Below are 20,981 nucleotides of genomic sequence, written 5' to 3'. Positions count from 1 at the left end.
CAGCGCAGAAAATCGACATAATGCACAACTCCTTCTGTCTGCTGATTGACCAGGTTCCACCAGAGAAAGCCACGGCGGAGCACTGACAGAAGAATCAAGCACAATCGACTAGGAAAGCAAATTATAAGATGCTGATCTCTTCCGTGGTCTTGGCGTGACACTCAGGAGAAGCACGGAAAATGTCATTGTTGGATAAGTAGGAAGCGGAGGACTGTCCTGTCAGACTGTCAATTTCCAGAACCACACACACACACAAAAATACTTGTAAAAGCCCATGTGAGGTCAGTGCAACACCACCAGACCGCAGGGTCTGTCTTAAGATCTTAAGATAGCGGAAGGACGAAATAACCGTGTGGGGAAAATTAATATTCATTATTTACTTAATGCTTCTGACATTCTTCCTAGAAAATGTTTCTGCATTTTTTTTATTGCTAGATCCTTTGCAATGAAGTCACATACCTAAATCTGAATGAAAAATAATTTAAATGTGATAACTTTTTTGTTTGTTTGTTTTTGCCTCAAAGAAAAGATCTTTGGTTAAAATGTCAAATGTATCCAAATCGACCACCAAAAACATTCAGCAACCGATATTGGCCTGCATTTATGCCAGTCAGCATGTGATACTGCCGCCTCATCACATCACTCTTCTCTTGCTGGAACCTGATGATCTACAGTATGACTCAGGCTCACCTCCCCTCTCTTTCCTGTATCCTCTTCTGTTTCGCACAGGTGAAACCAAACCGCTAAGCGTGCGTCGCTCTGATCAGAACATCCCCGACGCTCACATCGAGCACAAGCCGCTCACTTCTTACGCCTGACTTATCAGACAGACTCGAACACTTCCTCTGGGAGTCGGACAGCTGTTATCTTTGGCCGCCAATGTCACTTGTCACACGAGTAATAAGAACCGTGTGTCTGCTTCCACTCCCTCCCCCTCGCTTTCCGCTCACCCCAACATGTCAAACAAAGGAAGTTTTCAGAGAGCAATCGATCTAAAATGACACTCTGTCCAGATTGTCAGATTTCTGTTTCTTCCCTTTCCTTCTACTCCTCTATATTCAGTTGGCGATAAGGCAGGGAGGGTCGAGGTTATCCGAAGCACAGCTCTGACCCTCAGCCTGTCGTCTGAGGAAGGTGTCTGCAAATGGGATTAAAGTGCTTCAAGACAACAAGGGCTGCGAATAAAAAAAAACGAAAAAAAAGTTGGATCCTATTTTCTTGTTGGGTTTCTGCTTCACTGACAAAATCAGCTCAGCACAAATCAAATTTGCCATCAAAATGCGTCGACTTTGTAGCTTTCTGTAGCGGAAAATAGACCTGTGATACAGCTGAATGCATCCCCGACTTATTAATATTGAATCAAGTTGCCATCTGCGTGACGTGCACCAGCTGTACTTTGGTCTCCCGTGGCCGAGTTGTGAGAGCAGTGAAGATGGGGCGGGCAGAAGTGAAGCTCAGGTCAAGAGGTCACGGCTGCGGTATGCTCTCTCTAGGGCCGGAGAGCCCTTCCGCCTGTTCCAAAAGCCCTGTGAGATCCGGTCTGCCGGCCTCGGCCATCTGCACGGGGCCCGGAGGAGGAAGCAGCGAGGGGAGCAGAAGGAGTGAGGAGGAGGAGGAAGAAGGGGGCCCAAACAAACGTGTCCCACAACGCTCTTTGGCAGGAAGTAATCCAGCGTGGGCTCCTTTTCAGCACAGGAAACTTCCTGTGGCAGGGTTAGAGAGCAGCGCAGGGAGGTTCAGCAACTGACAGCGGCACAGAGATGGAAAAAAAAAGGAAGAGAGGAAACAGAAAGGAAAGTGTGGCGAGAGCAGCAGCGGATGGTGCGTCAAGACAATAAATTGAAGCAGCAAGGATAAAACAGCAATAGGACTAAACAAATATGCAAGAAGAGGAAGGAAAGGCACACAGGAAGGGAAACGGATAACTAATCCGGAGCCCAGATCGAGTTTCCAGAGCCGAACGTCATGTTCAGTCTCCAATTCCTTCCTTAACTTATTTCTGTGGCAACTTGTGTTTATTCTAGGATCTAATCTGCACAGTAAGCAAAGTCCACAAGGCGGATCAGAGCATAAAACAGGTTCATGAAAAGTTCCTTCATAACAATATGTAACACCGCTACATACTTAAAGTCAACCCCCCATAGATACTGACATCTACATGGCCTTGGGGAGTCATGATGCCAAATTCATAAGCCGTCAGTCAAAGTGAACATTTAGAATGGCTTCCAATATGAAAACAGAAGTGGCTTTAAATTTGTCACCAAGACCTTAAACCAAGTATATTTTTCTTTTTCAGTCTTCCCGGCCCACATGTCCATAACAGATGCTACATACAAAAGACTTCCTGCTTCATGGAGCAGCTATTGGTTCACTGCATAGAAATTATAATAATCCAAGCAACAGATTGTTTCTAGTAACAAGCATCACTGACACTTTAGGAGTAAACTGCGTCGGCCAAATATGCTACAGAAACCACAAATAACCACTAAAAGTAAAAGTTTTGGTTCTGAAATTTCCTGATGAACACTACAGCATAGAACACAGCACACCCTACTACCCCTGTGTAGTTTGAATTCTAGTTTGTTTGACTAGAAAGTCCAGTTTGTTTTTTTGGAGGTGTGAATGTGCAAATAAACTCTGATGTAGACCAAAAGAGCAAACTCTGCTCCACCTACAAACCTAGGACTCAGTTCACATGAAGAAAACTCTGGTGCGTTCTAGTGTACATGTGAATGCCAAGCGGACCGTAGATCGCTTCAGCTGCAGGAAGTGAACTACACCGCAAACGAGGGAGTCCAGCCCTAGCATGAGAAGTGACTCATCATCTTCTGCCAAAGACAAAAGGGTATCCCTACAACCATTTAAATTTCATGCCAGTCCATTTTTTTCATATTTCGTGAAGAAGGAAGTTTCTCTCAGTGTGTTTTTTAGAGGCAGGTTTTTGCATTGTTTCCTTCAGTCGTTCTTGGTGCAGCACCACCACAGGCAATGGGGGGAACAGGTTTTTCAAAAGGTTTGGTTCTTTTTTACACAGTGCAGCGAGAAAGCAAACAGATGAAAATGTTCTAGTTTTGGTCCCCAATTGAACCAAGTCTACCAGATTGTCAGGTGTGAAAGCATCCTAAAATGCCAATGGTAGAAGGTTGGTCTTGTGTCTCTGTTGACTTGGCCATATGTTTTAGATCATTCTTCTGCTAAAAGGTCCATAGATGGCCTATTTTTAGTTTCCTACCCAAAGCTACCAGATCTTTACTTAAAGATCCTGATATTTTCAAAGGCTTGTAATGTGATACCTTCTAGAATGGAATATGCTTTATTGATCCCTAAGGGAAAATTGCTGATTAGTTTGCATGCTCCCCAAGCTGATGATGTTTACAGGGATGCTCCATAGCAGGACAGATCCTCCACCATAGTGACTGTCTTTCCCACCTGTCTGTATATTTCAGATAAAACCAAAGAACAGTTCTGTTGAAGTCCCAGTAGTAGAAAGCACACATAAATGGCCTGGACACGGGGGAGCAATGTGTTCTCCTACAGTGGGTTGCCTCGGTTTGGGAGTTCTTGCTTGGTTTGAACTAACTAATCTGGGCAGAACTTTTTTTTTTTTTACTGTTTTTATTGTGTCTTTTGTCAGGATTTTGAAGTGGGCTGGGTTACTACGGTGATGTAAGGTGCCATGGGGGAGTCGCATGTGGACTTCCTCGGGGTTCTCCACTGGGACATTATGCGGTCCCTGGAATTAACTTTGTTGTTTCAACTAAAATAAGCATCTAGATAGATTTATACTCATGATATTAGGACAGAAAATGTACTCTCAAACAACCAGCTGGAATGCTAATGGTTGGAGACCTGGTGACCCCCAAATGTCACCCTTTGCCATTGCTGCAGTGAGCTTTGAAGACTTTATTTTCCTTTACCATCCTCCTCCCTATGTGCGGTGGAAAGATAAACTAGGGTCTCCACAGTGTTTGTCACAGCTCCGGTTGTTTAAAACTTTTTAATTATTGCTCTGACTCTAAATGTGGGCGAGTATTTATTCCCTTGTTGCCATTTCCTGACTTATGAAGATAAACACAAATCTGCCGAACCTGAATGACCGAGAAGAGACTCCGGGTTACGTAACATTTCCACCACTGAGAAACAAGAAGTCACAAATAACTAATTAAAAGTTTTTAGACAATTTGATCAAGTTAACAAAGTGCTTCAGTTACATTTGTTGCATGGAAGTAGTAATGGGTGCCAGGAATCTGTCGATTCAAAATTAACTATGAATTTAAAAGCCTGAACAGTAAATATTTTGGGAATCTTAGCATTAAAGCCACTGATGGGGAGGAAAATGGACGGCATGGTCAGTTAACAGAGGAGGAAGAAGAGCACCTTCAGCGCATTCACACACTATTTGGTGCTGGTGAATTTCCTCTGTCTATTTTCTGTTACAAACTTGAACCAGATTTGTTGCATGTTGCAGGAACAAAAATCAATTTCAAGACTTCCGTTTCATCAGGCTCCCTGCTGAACACATCTCAGATTAAAGAGGTTCATGAGTCTGTATACATATCTGTGTGTCTGTGCGTGTATATGTGTGTGCGCGCATGCGCATCTCTCTCTGTGTGTGTGTTTACTCTGGGAGGAGGAAGAAAAAAACCCTCGAGCACGACAGCAGCAGGATCCCAAACCCTCGACTAAACCGTGGGCTCCTAATCCTCTCTGATGACACATAATTTTCACTCTGTGGTTTCTCAGGCCCCCGCAAATGCTTGCTAACACACATACACGCACGCAGCTCTCAAGTTGCCAAGGCAACTCATAAGCGATTGGGATGAATGGAGGGAAGAGGAGGATGAGATCATCGGTATCTTGTTTCGTTGTTGCGGTACAGAAGCCGTTAACTTCCCCTCTCAGTCAGATGAGTTAATGAGGTCCGTTCTGCCCCGCAAGGTCCCGTCCAATACCGTGGTACCAGTCCCACACGCACCACCGCCGCTTGTTTTTGCTACCTTAGAAGAAATCTTCAAGGTGAACTTCAATATTTTTAATAATTTGTCAATGATGAGCAATAATTTTATTTAGTATATCCTCCAATAAGATCCGGAGCTGGTCTTTAAATACATTTGTAGTGTTGGTCACTTCATACATGAATACCTATTGTTCTGGACTGTTCGGGCTTTAGTTTGTTCCCGTCATGGCAATGCTTCATACTCCTGCTGATAACTGAATATTTTGAAGTAAGACTGTGGGCTTTTTGAACCCAAGTCGTGGCAGCAATAGTTTCTTTTTTTTCCTACCATGTCACCAGATGGGTTCTGTAGGATCGGCCACAAAAAAGATTACGCTTAAGTTTGTGTTAAGCTAGCATTCCTTTGTAGTTGTTCTGGTGCTGTATATTGTACAGTATATTGATCGGAATACATGTAAAGTTTTCCAAACATTACTTGTTGAGTCATGCAGGTGCATCATATTGTTCAGGGTTCCATTTCCTTTTCTAACATGTGAAACTGGAACTAAATCACAGATTAACGGGATGTGAAAGTCAGATCAGATATTATTTTCAAACCCCAGACTCCAGGTCTTGATAAACACACACATAGCCAATGCATATCCATCTTGGTCTGACATTTTCTCCTTATCCGACCTGGATGAACAATATCCAAACTGAGAAAACTCAAAGTTACTTAGTCACCCGCCTCTTCAGTAAATATTACTCAATTTCTCTCATCCCAGAAGTAGGCGGACATAAGTTTTACTATCTCCATCGAAAAAAGGCTTTTCTTTCTTCAGACAGAGAAGAAGGGAGAAAGGAGGTGACCCTCTAACACCCTGACTCAGGAACATGAGAGGATGAGAGTTGCACACTTCCTAACTCTAGTATGTACTTAGCATTCATCTCTCCTTGCTTTGTGTGCATTAATTCCCTGTCAGGTGGGTGTGGCAGGGAAAAATCCCCATCCACACACACACACACACACACACACACACACACACACACACACACACACACGCTTTTACTTTTCAGTCAAAAGTACCCGCGCCCCCACCTCAACCCTCCCATACATCCTGTGTTTCCTCCACCGGCATGCACGTGCTTGTCCCCGTCCGGCTAAACTGGACTCCATCCAGTCAAAACAAACATAAAGCAGCTCATCAATCACACTGAACTTTTATGGCCAGGAAGTAGCGCGACCTGTTTTTGATAGTAAGCTGTTGAAAGTGGGAGCAAGCCGACTCTTGTACGGTTGGTTCCTGAATCCAGCGCCAACTGCCACTCTTCTTTTTCTCTTTGGAAGCCAATTTTTTTCCCTCTCCCCCTTAATTTTTTTTTTTTTTTTTTTTTTTTCAGGAAATGCAGCAACTTCAAAGGAGGCTGGTAACCAAAGGTTGTCTTGAATCAACCAACACACCAGTGTGCAGGTCATTCGATACTGCTCTTCAGGTGAACAAAGGGCAGTTAGTATTTAAAGTAGGGTAACGCTTACATTGATCTTATCTAATGCAAATATCCATTTAGGCATAAAATAAAACCTGCTGTTGCCAAAACATCAATACAGTTTGTATCAAATGTAACAATTTAAACAAATATGGAAATGATTTTGGATGCATATTGGTGACATAAAACAAGGGTTTCTTGGAAAGAAGAGCTTGGTTTTATCTCCTGTTCCTCAAAGTAGCGATCTAAGGCTGTTTTCACACCTGATAGTCCAGTAGACTCAGTTCAACTGGGGAGCAAATTTGTAACATTTGTTACATTTTCACGCTGGCACGGTTCACTTTCACACTGAACTGCATCAAATGAATCTAACTCTTTGAAAATCCTGTTCGCCTGCTCGCTTGTGATGGTGCTGCACCAAAATCTACCAAAGGAAACAACACGAAAAACTCTGAAGAAGACACTGAACACAACTTCCTTCTTCACAAAATCGAAACAAATATGGAGGGGTATCAAGATTTCAGCGGTTGTAGGATTTCCCTTTTGTCTTTGCAAAAGGCAATGAGTCATTTCTCCCACTAGCAATAGACTTGTATATTTGATTTTGGTTGTATTTACCCAGAATGCCCTGCGCTATAGTCCGCTTCCTGCTTTTGGAGCGGTCTTCGGTCCACTTGGTGTTAACTCAGGTATTCGAATTGCATCAGAGTCCACTGATGCAAACTGACCAAACAGGGCTGGTGTGAAAGCACCCTAAAGCTCTCCTATCTGCTTTTCTATAATAACATATTCTCTCTCGAGGTATGTTTTTTTTTTTTTTTTTTTTTTTTTTTTGTGGAAAGCTTTCATAGAATGCCAGAAGAGTGAACTTATCTTGTTTTAATCGTGGAGTACTGAAACAAAGCACTGAAAGTCAAAGAAATGTCCAATGTATTCTGGAATGTCAGGTTCTGACTCAGAGCTTCTGGGATAGTCGGACTGTATTTCTCAGAAATGTAACTCCACCTCGACTCTTAGCGACGCAGACGGCTTCAACAAAAGCTTATCAACTTGGTGTGCTCAACTGTCCAAAATAAAGTCTCTGTGAAGCTAAACTTAAGAATGTAAACAGTTTGTATCAATGTCAGCTTAATAAGGTTGCCAATTTCGCCAAGCAAAGTGCAATCTTTAGGAAATCAAAGAGGAATGTTTTCTGTAATTCTTCTAACGGTTTAACTATCTCCTCTTTCATGTCCCAGAAGCAAACTGCATTGTGATTCCGGACTGAGTGGCAGTGCTAATCTTCAGCTGTACATTATTGTCAAACTTTAGGTAAATTGCAAGTTCTATCAGGCTGCTACGTTGATTCCACATAAAGTTACATTTGATGTTTTCTGCTTTAAAAGCTACATTAGCCTATGCCAGGACTAGCCATGTGTCGTTTACTGGTACAACGGCGTACCAAAGGTTTTAAGAATGTTTGTTTGCACACTGATGATTTGTATTCAACCAAATCAGCATGCTGTTTGCAGTACACCGACTTGATAAGTATTTGTTAAAGCCGTCTGTCACTAAGAGCTGATATCCAGCTACAGTTGTGAGAAATATAGTCTCAGTTTATACTGAAGACTTTAAGTCAGAGCAAATTCCATGTTCAGAAATCATTCTATGCTAAGGCTGGGAAAATATGGCGGAGGTAAATTCTATTTTTATTTTTTTTTGCCAGTATATTCAGAATATAAATTTACAATATAAATTTATCATGAAGCACATATTTAAGACCTGAATTGAGCCCAAACTGGTTTTTCTATATGATTATTTTATGTATTATTAACATTATTAGTAGTTATGGTAAACGAACACAAAATGCCTTCTGTGCTAGATTACATTAGGTTCCTGCCTAAATTGTAAAATATTTGCAGATTCACCGATTAGCAGATATTTCTATTGAACGTATTTCTAAATTAGTTTTATATTATTTTAATAGTGCTAATTTAATGTTAAAACTGTAACAGCTTGTCAAACAAAACGACTCATGATCTTGAAATGACTAATCTGTCACGAGCTGACGTCCTGACACTGTCCACTCCTGCTACATTTATTAGCTTCTCACACAGGTTTCAGAGGCACATGTGTTTTTATCTTTAGTTTTCTTAATTATTCAAGCATCAAAAAGGTGCTATTCTTCCTTGTGCTGATGTTTCTTTGAATTTGAATCATCTTAATCAAGTATGATAATTCTATTATATAAAGTAATAGATAATAACACTTTATTTATCCCCAAAGAGGGGAAATGTTGTTTGTTCCAGCATAGCACACAACAAAAATTACAAATAAGTACATAAATAACAAATATATTAAGTAAAAAAAGTAATAATAAAGTAAAAAATAATTAGAATAATTAGTGCTATACTAATTATTTATATCAATATTATACATAATATAATATACATTATATAATATTATACATGTATTATATATAATGTAACTAATTATATATATATTAGTATAATATCTTGTATTATACCCAGTACTCATGTTTTTGTCTTTGAGACACCATTTTGCTCCTCTCCTTGTCTTTTTGATGTTGCTATCTGGTATTTTCTTCCGAGAATCAACTAAGGCCCCGGTTTCTGTTCGCACCAGCACAGGCATGCCCCGTGCTCATGAACTATCATGCAAACTTTGCTAAATTGTATTTAGGAACAGAAAACGTTTTCAGTTTGGACCCTGAAGCAAGTCCAACTAAAAGGTTCCTGCCAAGCCGAACTGTGGGAAATCCAGTCTGATGAGGAAATGAAAGCTGAGACACAGATCGTCAGTCCTTAGGCTGCTTTTGATGGTTTTGACTCTTCAAAGTGTCAAAATCTTTTTTTTTGGGTGGTGGAAATGTCCTTGAAGTCTTTTGCTGCATAAATGACTGGGTGGTCTGTTCATCTCGTCTTTTTCCTCAATCCAAACAAACAAAAACACATTACTTCCAATGTGGCAGGGAAGAGCCACAAGATCCAAAGTGTCTGGGAAGCATATGGAAGGAATTCTATTAAACGACGTTTAACAACAGGAAGAGAATTTCCAGTTATTGCAGCTTTAGTTGCATTTCCTATAAAAGCGTAAAATCACCGCACCATAGACGCTTGCGTGTGTGTGTGTGTGTGTGTGTGTGTGTGTGCTTTGTGATGTTATGAGAACAGCAAGCCCACCACCCCCACGTCAGAAGCGCCATGTGGAGTGAGTCGCGAACAGGAAGAGAAGGGGGCTGCGCTCAGCTTCGTCAGCCTGTGTGAGAACAGTTTCCCTTTCACAAGAGAAAAAAAAAAAGTTACAACGCACACACACACACGCATACACACACGCTCGGATTAACACACATGCACATAACAACAACAACATTTATTCAGGAAGCAACGTCTGCCCACTCAGGAAATTCCTGAGGACAGAGCTGCTTCCAGGGGCCGGAAATTTCCCCTCAGAAAGACCCAACAAACACGACACACACACGCACACACACACACACTTCTTTTACACCAGCTCCCCCACAGTAAAACGGCTAATAGACCATAAAGAAACAGCGGCCAAAGGAAGCTGAGGAGGTGGGGGGGCATGCATACAGTCTACACCTACACTACCTCTGGCAAGCTTTCCACAAAGACACAAGATTCACTCACACTCATCCACCCACGCATACAAGCATGCACAGTGCAAACCCAGCTGTGAGCTCACATACACACACACACACATACACATACAAAAACCAAGGAAACTAGCCTTGTTTCCATGGACATAGATTTTTATTTATTTTTTTAACCATCCTGGAAGATTTTTCCCTTCTGACAGCCGCTGCTCTTTTTGCATTCCGTGTTTATTGTGCATCGGGAGCATCACTCAGTGACGCAGGTCTTTAAATAATTCATCTATTTCTTTGTTTATTTATTTTTTTAACTAAATGCAACTCACTCGTGGCACGTTCGTGACCCATGGCGCTGCGTTGACCGACAAACCCAGTTCGGGACCAAATTAGAACCCGACAAATTCAGCTGATCGGAGTCTGTGTGAGGAAACTTTTAGAAGCCGAGTTATATTACGAGGGACAAATTTTTCCGTCAGTAGTCAATTCAATATTACTTCCCTTAAGGTTTCTAGTCGGGGTGGGAATCTTATACTATCTCACAATTCGATTCTGAATTTTGGGCTCATGGTTTGATTCAAAGTCAGTTATTCGTATTGATTTCTGCTTTTATCTATAGGAGTCCAAAGGCTCTTCATCTATTTCAGTGTGCTTTACGAGGCAGCATGACAAATTGATTCATTAAAATGTCTTTTTCACATTTATTAGGTTTTAAATATGTACAATATGTTTTAAAAATATGACCAATACCGACGTTAATGCTAATATATCGTGAATCCCTAATATTTATTCTGGATTTTAGAAAAATCCAGGTCTTCAGTTTATCCATAACCTTTGTAGATTTTGGTATCCATCTTATCGCACAATGTGAAAAGTCAATATTCCATTCCTGACCTTTTCAGTTTCCGGGTCTGTACTGCAAGGCTGCACATTGCTGCTCAGCTGGCTGAAGGAAGGCTACTACTATATTGTCCTGGTTACAGCAAAGATAAACTTGGAAAAAATTCCAGTCATGAAAAAGGCGGGCAGTCAATAAATGTTATGGATAATGAGAATATGCCTGTAATTATCAGCATTAACATCCATCGCTATCTACAGTAACTCTGAAGAATTTGAATTGATGTGAGTTACATTTAATTTCCCTTTGGGATCAATAAATTACTTCTGAATGTCAATTATTTCAGGAGCAGAAAAAAGAATACTGGGGATTATATTTCAAATAAAAGCAATCATTTTGTTTAAGCATTTTGTTTAAAAATGTTTTTTGGGTACTGTGATTATGAAGACAGGTTGTTGCTTTCCAAGGCAATTCCGCTCAATTCTCATATCCCTTCACTGGTCCATCTGGGATTTCTTCCATTGAGCTAGATTTCTCCAGTTAAGTTTCAACCGGGTCAATCAGCAAAAAGAGGAAGTTGTGAACGATTACGTTGATTTTTTGCGCTGTTTTAGAATTGCAGTCTGCATGTAGTTTTAACAACGGCAGCAGAGAAAGTGAACAAAGTAAAAGTTAGGGCAAGAGGAATAAGACATTTTATTGCTGGCAACGATGTTATTGTTCAATTTCACACAAACATATCCTATTTCCATTTGGCTCCGCTAATAGCAAAGGTAGGGGCTTGCCCGAGTGTTAGCTTTTTACAGCGTACGCATTTGCTGTTAGCTTCTGTTAGATTCCTTTACCACTGAGCTGGCTCTTTACGTGCATTGCGGCCAAACGTTTGCGATTGGGCTTCAACAGAGGCTACATCCACAGGAAGCAATGACTTCTATTGAGAAGTGCAGGCCTTCTGCACAAAGCAAAGCGTAGAACCAGGGTCTGGTTTTTACCAGGCTAGTGACTCTGTGCCATTCTATCATGCAGTGTGAATACCAGCCAAATCAGCAGTGGCCAGAAATTACTGTAGGCAAGCATAAAACGTCAATACTGGCTGTAAATATAGATTTTTCGGTAGGTTTGACGTCGTTAGGACAATCATCAAACCTTGGTTAGGTAGGATGGGAGGTCATTTTGAAATCTCTTTGTTAGAAACTTTCTTAGATAAAAATATGTTATCATTAATTCATAACCAAAAGAAGTGAACACACTGCATCCTTGACCATCAATACTGTGGACTTTTTTTTTTTAGATTGTTAGAGAAGGAGAGTGGTTCTGAATACATCTTCGCAGCGTTCCAGAAAAGTGTGACTGAGAGGGTTAAAAATCAAGTCTGGTAGCATTCTTCAGTGTGAGGAGCAGGCTGCAACTCTCTCCGATCTAATCCACTTCCTCCCCAGGAAATGGAGAAGGCGGATTTCTGCCCACACTGCAATTTCCTCCCTCATTCTTTTTCTTTCTGTCTTTTTTTTCACCCCACTCCCCCTCCTCCTTCTCATCTTGTTTTTTTTTTTTTTTCTTTCCCTCAGCCCCAGCCTCCCCTCAGGATATTCTCTCACTCAGAGTGTGGGGGGTTAATGGGCAGCTTGTTTTCCAGCATGTGCTGTTTGCACAGAAAACTGGAGAAAGGACAAGCAGAGGTGTTTTTGGATCGGCCACGGCCGAGACAAGTCACCTTCTGTTTGAGCGAGGAGAAGGGATCCGCCGCCAGCAGAAGCCTCAAACCAAACAATGAAAGAAGGGACGTTTTTCCGGCCTGGAGACGAAGTGTAGCATGGGTCTGTGCGCAAAGAGCTTTTATTTGACACATGACTAAAAAACAAAGTGGGACTTCCACATGTCTGCGGATGTGAACTGACCCGACGGCTCGCGCGGCAGGAAGTCCAACGCGGACCTGTTGAGCGTTCTTCCTTTTTCTGCAACAATGCAAAAGAGGAAGTGCGCTGAGGGAGTTTCCTGTTCATCTTATCCAGCTACAGCCAGTCTAACGCCCAGCAGAAAGCCCTGAACTTCACACTTGTGAGAAAAAAATAAATAATCACGCAGGTTAAACATTGACAGGTGCACGGATCCGGCGGGTCTGGGTTACTCTTTGAACGGTTGGATTATCTGCTGGCTCCGCTCCAGCCTCGCCTCCCATTTGATTGGGTGAGAGATGATGAATGACCATAGGGCAGCCAAAACCGACTGCAAAATAAACATTCTGCCATTGCAAAGTTCAATGCGACCAATTAAGGAACATTTAAAAGCTGCAGTTGGTATTTATTGGTTCTGGCAGAGGAGTAAGCGGTCACTCCCTTCTAGGTGTTCACAGGAACCAATAGAAACAAAGTTCCTCTCAGCAGTTCACACCAATTTAGGCTCCCAGTAAAATGTCAAACAATGGATGATCCGAAAATCAAAGGAGCTGTCTTGTAAACTAACAAACTAACGGTTTGTGCCACATCAAAACAGACGTTTTCCCAAAGCTTTCTTATGTTTACCGTTTCCAGAAAAAAAGTCCCTGGTATACACAGCGCCGCTTTGAGAAATGCCTTCATCCCCACAAGAAGGACAAAACCCTTCAGTAACAATGCATGGCCTCATTATGACATAACATTATGACAGAAACACACCAAACTCTGGCGTATAGGTGCTAAATCGTGCTAAATTTTATTCTATACTCAATATGACAGCAGAAAACTCCAATCACTCAATTACTTTCTCTGAGATCTCATTAAAAGGACATTAAACTGTAGGAATGGTCTTTTTATTGTGGATTTGAAACATCAACCATTCGCCCACTTTTTCACAAGGACCTACGTAGCTTAATTTGACTTGTTTTCTAGGGCTTTCCATTAAGGTACCAGCTACCCATTTAATATCCATCCAGTTGGGTTTCCAAGTGAGTACAGTTGACATGAATATTATGCAAATTATGCAAATTGTAATTCTGAAAAATAACGGAAGTGTGCCAATTTAAAAAAAAAAACGTAGGTCTTTTGATAAGAAGTTTTTTTAGGTGGTCTCTCTTTGTGTATTTCGGCAAAACTGCAATGGAATCACCTTTTTCCGCATCAAACGAGTTGCATGATCAACAGCCGGATGTTACCACCGGCCGACCAAAACAGAAGACGGCAGGAAGTGCTAGGAGGATGATGACACATCATGTTTTTTATGACTTCTCATATGAACAAACTTGTTCGCATGAGATTTTAATGGCGTTTTGTGTTTGTTCGACTTTAGTGGAATACCAACAATGATTTGAGCACATTTGTTTATGTGAAATATTTTAACGTCTGTAAAGTGTAAAGTGTAAAATGCTGACTCCAGTGGTTTTTCTGGTCTCCCTAGCAAAACAATGTTAGAATATTACGTATTTGTGCTTAAGCACTGCTTTGTTGTCTGGAGTTTTGCGTCTGTAACTGGAAGTTGACTTCAAATTAGTTTCAAAAAAGCTTACAAGAAGGATTTTTTGGGGACAAATTATGTTCTACTTTTCCAAGCTTCTATACTGAAGGGCTTCAAGCAGCTCTGCTGGTCTTCAAAGAGGAAAATTCAACTGATCTATTTAGAAACAATGGAAAAATGTGAGACTGATCCAACTTCATTCTATTCCACAGCAATGCCTCTCGAATTTCCACTTGCACCAGTCATTGTTTCTGCAGTTTATCAAACAGATGGAGTCATTTTGTCGGTACATACCACACCAATCAAGGAAATCTCTAATTCGAGACTTAGAAGAAGGGGGGAAATGAAGATTTTTTGTAATGAATGGGCTGAGCTAAAACATAAAACAAAGATTAATGTGAGTACCACACGTTCTTCCGCCTCCAAAAGCTGTCAGCCGCCGCGGCCCTCCTACTCCCCTCCTCCAGCAGTGTCTTCCCTCTCTACGTCTAAATTCTATGTTCTTTCTGAGCCCCGTTTCCCTCAGTTCTATATTATCTGAATGGATGCGTTTCCATTTCAAGTGTCGGTAAAACTTTGTTGATATTCCGCTAATGTAGGAAAAACACAATTTCACAATTGTGTTGGTTCTATTGAATAAGAAACATGATTAAAATCGCACGTTCATGTGAATCATTAAAAAAAACGATGCTGCACCATCATCCTTCCATCACTTCCTGTCGTCTTCTTCATCTTTTTCCACTAGCTGTAACCAGTTGTTCATCATTTGACTTGTGTGATGTGAAAAAAGTGTTTCCATTGCTTTTTTGCGAAATACACTAATTACGGTATGGCCAAAAAGCTAACACATCTTAGCACTAAAGCTTTATATTAAAAAAGGTGATTTTTTTTCTTCAAAGTTGGGATGTTTCCATTGAGCAAATTTATTTTTGTAATTTCAATTTGTGAAATGTTGCGGTCAATGGAAACGCAGGTACAGTTGCTCGTTCTGGTGCAGTGGGTCCATCAGTTCAGGTTCAGAAGTTTGACCTCAGCTGTGATAATGGACTGACTGGAAATGATGGGTTATATTCTGTAATATTTTAAATTAATAGCGTTTTTTTTTGCTTCTGTGACGTTGCAATCTCCAGAAGCTCAAACTGTGTCAACAGGAGAATCCCTCCCACACATATCAACTGATTCTTGTGTCTGAAAAAGAAAATAAACCGATTTAAAGGATCACTACATAGGCCAAGTGATGAAAAGCCGAAAGAGGGGGGAGAGGGGTTGAATCTGCCCATCTGTCCTGTTCAGATGACCGAGCGATCGATACGTGTGTGGAGAGTCACCGGTCATCTGTGTGTTTTGCGAGTGTGTGTGTGTTTTTTTTTTATGACTCACGCAGGTGCGCAGGCAGCCTGGCAGGCTCGTCCTCCATTCGGCTGGCTGGCCTCGCGGCGGGAGCATGGACGGGGGAGGAAGTGGAGTTTGGCAGCAGGTTCGCGGAAGGACTGAAAGAGCTCCTCTCCTGCTATGAATAGACACAGAGACACAAAGCATGGCTCACAAAGCTCCGAGAGATGCACCGGCCCTGAACCCAAACAGCCGCCCCGCCAAGCCGCCAGCCCACCTCGGCTCGGCTCGCCTCGCCGTGCTCCCACAGCAACCGCTGCAGCCAGAGGAAAATGCAGCGCTAATAAACCGCCACACTGCCCTGTTGAGTCATGAACTGGCTTTCAGGACACAGAATGCCACACATGTTTCAGCACATGTGTTGCTATGCAGGACACCGAGGTTCTGCACCGTCGGGCTAGATTGAACTTTAGACTCTTAGGAACAAACACAATAAACTTTGATTTAACTTCAGGTTAAACGCTTCCAAAAAAAAAAAACATCTGGTAAAGGCTTTGACATTTCCAGAAAATATCTGTTGAAATTGTCACAAGAAATGGCAAAAATGTTGACACTTCAGTAGTTTAAGGGTAACTTATTGCCAAGCGGCTCTTACATTGTTTGAACAAGTTAAATATTGTGTGAAAAAGCCAAGCTTCAGTGTCCAATGAGGCGCACTGACAGCTTCCTAGAGCTTCTCCAGGAAGCCAAAAAAAACAGAGCGAAGTTCATCTTGATTTCATATCAACTAGCAAATTAATATCGCAATTTTACTAACATACACTCAACTTTTATTCAATTTTTCAAAGCATAATCATTTAACAAGGCAGTGAGACTGAAGATGCACAGGTCAAACTTTTATCAACCAATAAAAAACGTTTTTTTTTTAACATCCAATGAGCTGATTCAAATTTAGCAGATGCAAACTCGTTTTGTAAGCTTTGTTTTACTTTGCGTATGCCATTTGTTGAGGCGTTTACATTAGGAATGAGTAGATTAGCCAATTTGTAGGGATTGACAGACAAGGGTATTGATATTTTACATGTGACTCCAAATTATTCACACAAAGGTTGCCTGTCCACTGTTTTTTTCTTTTGTAGTGCATGTCCAAAAAATTCTAAATAAAATATATCTTATAAAGCTGGAATAACTGCAAAAATGATGTTTGATTCACTGTTGGTTACCATTTACAAAGCAGCCAATCCATAAGGTGTATTCACTTTCCTTAGTGATGATTGGCTGTTCCCCCAAGAACGTAAAAAAGGAAGACTCTAGATATGATATGAAGATGGTTTCCACTGTGCGTATTAATGCATATTAAGGCATTTTTAGTGCGTGAAATATCAAAATTGACCATTATGAGCGAAGCGCAGTTTTAAAGGATTCAGGTTTAGTATTCATATTGATATTCTGCCAATATTGTGGGGTTATTTCAGTCCCTTTTATTAAAATGTCACCACTGATCAGCTATTCTACTGTCATGGTTGCTACTTTAACAAGACCAGAGTTTGCATCCTGACTGTCACTAAGTTAAGTTTAACATTTATGAGCAAGTAGAAAGCTAATAACCTCTTGAGAGGTTAAAGACAGATAAAGGTCTCTATTGCACAGCGGATTCTTCAAAAACCATCAAGGCAATAACAGCTCTAACTCTTTTAGTAAAAGATTTGGTGCATGAATGGGGATCGTTTTGTAATCTCAAGTCTTACCTGCATACAAAAACCTGCACAAGATGTTTACTGTGTTATAGCCAAAAAAAAAAACGGTGTAAACTAAAATTGAAATTCGAATGTCAGACCTAGAGGAAAACTGGAGATCAGTATTTTAATTCATTCGTTCATTCATTCACTCACTGTGTCGCATTCAATCAAAAGAAGATACTGATCAGGAATGAACTGTGGTGAAAATTAATCACTGTCTATGTATCTTTAATGTACTCAGTCTGTGGCAGCTGATAGAGTTCGGTTCAGACTTTAAACGTTTTCAGCTGTGATGCATTTACTGAATAGGGTGGGAAAAAAGTTCAGTCTGAGCTACCAATTATCGGTCAGAGCCAGTCAAGAGAAAACTGTCTGATTTTAATAACCGGCTGTTTAATTGGTGAATCCGTCTTGTACGTTTTAGGTGTTGCTAGATAAATTATTGCAGGTTTTTGAAAAGTAATTTTCTTAGATTTTTTTCTCGTAAAATCTTAGTTTATCACAATCTGTCTGACAAATAAACAATTTCTGTCACCTATTTATTATTGTCTCCCCCCGGGGCTTTTGTTGCCATTAAAATGTCCTGATTAAGAAAGAAGCCCATATCATTCATTAGCTTCCCTTCCTTTGACTAACGACGTATTCCAGACATATTTGAAGCTTTGCCTTTGGGTTCCAGCCTCCTGTCACTACCCAGCCGCTGACAGGCCTTACATACCAACAGCATGTACCAGGAATTTCCTGTGGAAGCCAAGCAATAATCTCTCATTCCCCTATTTCCTCCTGCTGGAAAGGAAAGGCCCATCTTGCCGCTTGTCTAAAAATTCACTTCCCCGAGTCTTCGTGCGGCTAGGACTGGATCAGTTAAGGCTGGGGCGTGTGATGGAGTCAAAGGGAAGGTGACCTGTGATGGAGCAGAGCCGTAGTGAGAAGGTGAACGGTGGGGGAGGGGAGGGAAGCTGGACAGCCGTCTTCTCTCCAGCTGCCGGAGGTGGAACTTCTCGGGGACGGTCAAACGCTTATCAGACTCAGTAATGAGCATCCCACATAAACAGGGCAACATCACTCGCTATCGGTCACAGAGACATTTTACACTGATGACTCCTTGGTATTTCTAGCTCTACATCTCCCACTTAGGACTGTTTTCTGGATTTCTATAAGACCTAAATAATGAACTTCAAATGTCCTGCCTGACGAGACACTTCACACAAAATGGTGTTCGGCTGATGGTGAACAGAGAGTATTAAAAGTCACAATTAATTATAAAAAAGTCACCAATATCAGGACGCATTTCTCATTCTTGTTTTCTTCAGGCTTTTACAGATGGGGAAGCTGATGCAGATAGAGCCACTTTGTAGTTAAACTGGATCTACTCAAAAATGTGCATCAAAGTTTATGCTTTTTGCCGATGAATTTATAGACTGACAAGAGAAGGAGTTCTCAGTTTTGATATGTTCAATGTATAAAGAAAACAATTTTCTTTTGGTTTTGTTTTTAGTATTCAACCTGCCGATGACTGATCAGAGGACATCAAAGGAATTTGGCTCAATCTGTTCTGCTTTCTGGTGATTCTTTTAGCACAAATGATTATCATTATGCTTTATAAATAAATTGTTCTGGCTCATTCGAAAACCAAATAAACATTTTACTGGGGATTAGTTGTTTCATATCCCTGCTGTGTGTCACTTATGTAGCTATTTATTTCTAGTAGGTACTTTATGCAGCTGCCTCAATTTGCTTGATTAGTAATTATGCTCCTGGCCATGTCATCCCCTCAAAATCAGTATTTTACTTACTGTATTGAAATGTTCAAGAAAATTGCATGATACATTAAATCAAATATACCCAGAATATCATTTGATAATTTCTTAAAATTACAATATGATAGTATAAAGTCTAGAGATGAGCAGAAATTGGAATAAATTATGACCTACAAAGCAGAAACTGTTGATTTGGTGCCTGATTAGTCACAGCTAAATGTTCAAAATGTGTAAATTATGTCAGGGTTTTGGCTGTCTTCAAGGAAGATTATTTTCTGTAGTCGTTAGTAGTGGTGAAAGCACCATGTTTCACAAAAACAAACATGACTTTTTCCTGTGAATAAAGGGGCTATTACAGGTCAATAAACTGGCATTTATTCTAGCTGGTAAAAAGAAGATCAGACAGTTTCAGGGCAATAGGTGGAAAAATGTGTAATTTTGAGTTGCGTGTTTCAACATGTTTCAAAATAAAGTCTTGGTTTAACAAATGACCTCTGTACGCGAGCTTTTAAAACACTGTAACAAACAGTTTCAACCTTAAACCCAAATTTAATTTTTGCAGCCGTTTTAATGCTATTTCAGATTAAGCTGTTGTTTTCGACATGTATTTTAAATGTAAAATCGACACTTCTATGCAGGCTACAGTCGCATTAGTTCAGGTTTTACAGCAGTGTTAGTAAAGTGAGTTCAGTCGGCTCTTACTCTGATAAAGCTCTGTTTGTATGTTCATGTTCTCACTCGGTCCTTTCGCCCCCTTGTTTTAAATGAAACAGTTCCCGACAGTCACGACCTCTTCCCATCAATACCACCATCATCATGAGCGCGAGCTGAGCGGAGCGGAGCGCGTGGAGCGAGCCGCGAGCAACAGATGAGCAACAAAACAGACGCGTGCGTCCGCAGCGCGAGCTTCTTTCTCTTGTTTGCGGAAAGTGTTCCTGCTGGAGGAGAGGAGCTCGGTTAGCCTGGCGGACGGTGTTACCTTGTTCGCAGCAGCAGAGGAGGAGGATTCAGACATTATCTTCCCGACAACTTCTCTCCCTCTCCTTCCACTTTTCGTCGTGCTTCCTCTCCCTCTCTCTCTCTTTCTCTCTCTCTTCTTCTCTCTCTCTCTCTCTGCGTGTGTCGGTCACTTTCCTTCACAGAAGCCCGAACAGCTGCAGCGGCAGGAGTGGCACACCGAGCGCTCGTCTCGTCACTATGGAAGAAGTTGTTTTTCTCCCGTAGCCCCGCTTCTTCTGCTTGTATTTTTCCCCTGTCTTCTTTATCTGCTGGCCCGGTCCATGGCGCGGCTGTTGTCGGTGTGAAAACTTCTTTTGTCTTTCGTGTGTTTTCTTTCACATGTCGGCAGCGCGCTGGTTAATAATCCCTTCCTGGAAGAGAGAGAAACCCCCCCCCCCCCTCCTCTCTCTCTCTCTTTCTCTCTGTGTCTCTCTCTCATTGATCTGGATGTGTGTAAAACGGCGAAATGACGTGAATTCCCAGCAATGAGCCTTGCCCCCTTTTAAAGGGAAACCCGAAGTAGGAAATCGCGGCAGATCTCTTTGCAGACACACACACACAGCGACAGGCCGAGACAGAAACACTGACACAGACTGGTTTTCTATTTGCTCCTTAAATCAAAGCTTAAAGCAAATGCGGTTACTCAATAGGCTTAACCTCTATACTTTAATTAGACCCTGCTGAGCGAAATGAAACAGCAAAAGTGTAAACAATATGACTGGACCTAGAGCGCATTGCAAAAGTATTAATACCTGAACTTCTCATGTTGAAATGTAACAAATTTTAAAGCGGCAGTATTATGTTAAATTGACTTTTTTGAGCTTTACATTATGTTATAATGTTATTCTCTCAT

General features: G+C 41.2%; 1 protein-coding gene across 5 annotated transcripts in view; it reads right to left on the bottom strand.

The window, feature by feature from the left end:
- etv6 (ETS variant transcription factor 6) overlaps positions 1 to 20,543 on the bottom strand; it is a 33,374-nt gene extending 12,831 nt beyond the window's left edge. Inside the window, exons 1-2 of one of the 5 annotated variants that reach the window (XM_015028845.1) lie at positions 20,109 to 20,543; positions 15,679 to 15,808 (exon numbers count right to left, since the gene is read on the bottom strand). In XM_015028845.1, coding sequence (XP_014884331.1) covers positions 15,679 to 15,808; positions 20,109 to 20,144 — 166 coding nt within the window. In that variant the 5' untranslated portion in view covers positions 20,145 to 20,543. Of the gene's footprint in view, positions 1 to 15,678; positions 15,809 to 18,087; positions 18,768 to 19,831; positions 20,082 to 20,108 lie in introns of those variants that run through there. The other 4 variants (XM_015028846.1, XM_015028847.1, XM_015028848.1 and 1 more) reach the window with 4 other exon arrangements.
- Positions 20,544 to 20,981: the final 438 nt, after the last annotated feature.

This window comes from Poecilia latipinna, unplaced genomic scaffold, assembly GCF_001443285.1.
Source record: "Poecilia latipinna isolate Pla-1442-1.1 unplaced genomic scaffold, P_latipinna-1.0 Scaffold137, whole genome shotgun sequence".
NCBI classification, from domain to species: domain Eukaryota; kingdom Metazoa; phylum Chordata; class Actinopteri; order Cyprinodontiformes; family Poeciliidae; genus Poecilia; species Poecilia latipinna.
Note: the sequence above shows the minus strand (reverse complement) of the source record. Positions and strands in the feature narration are given on the sequence as shown.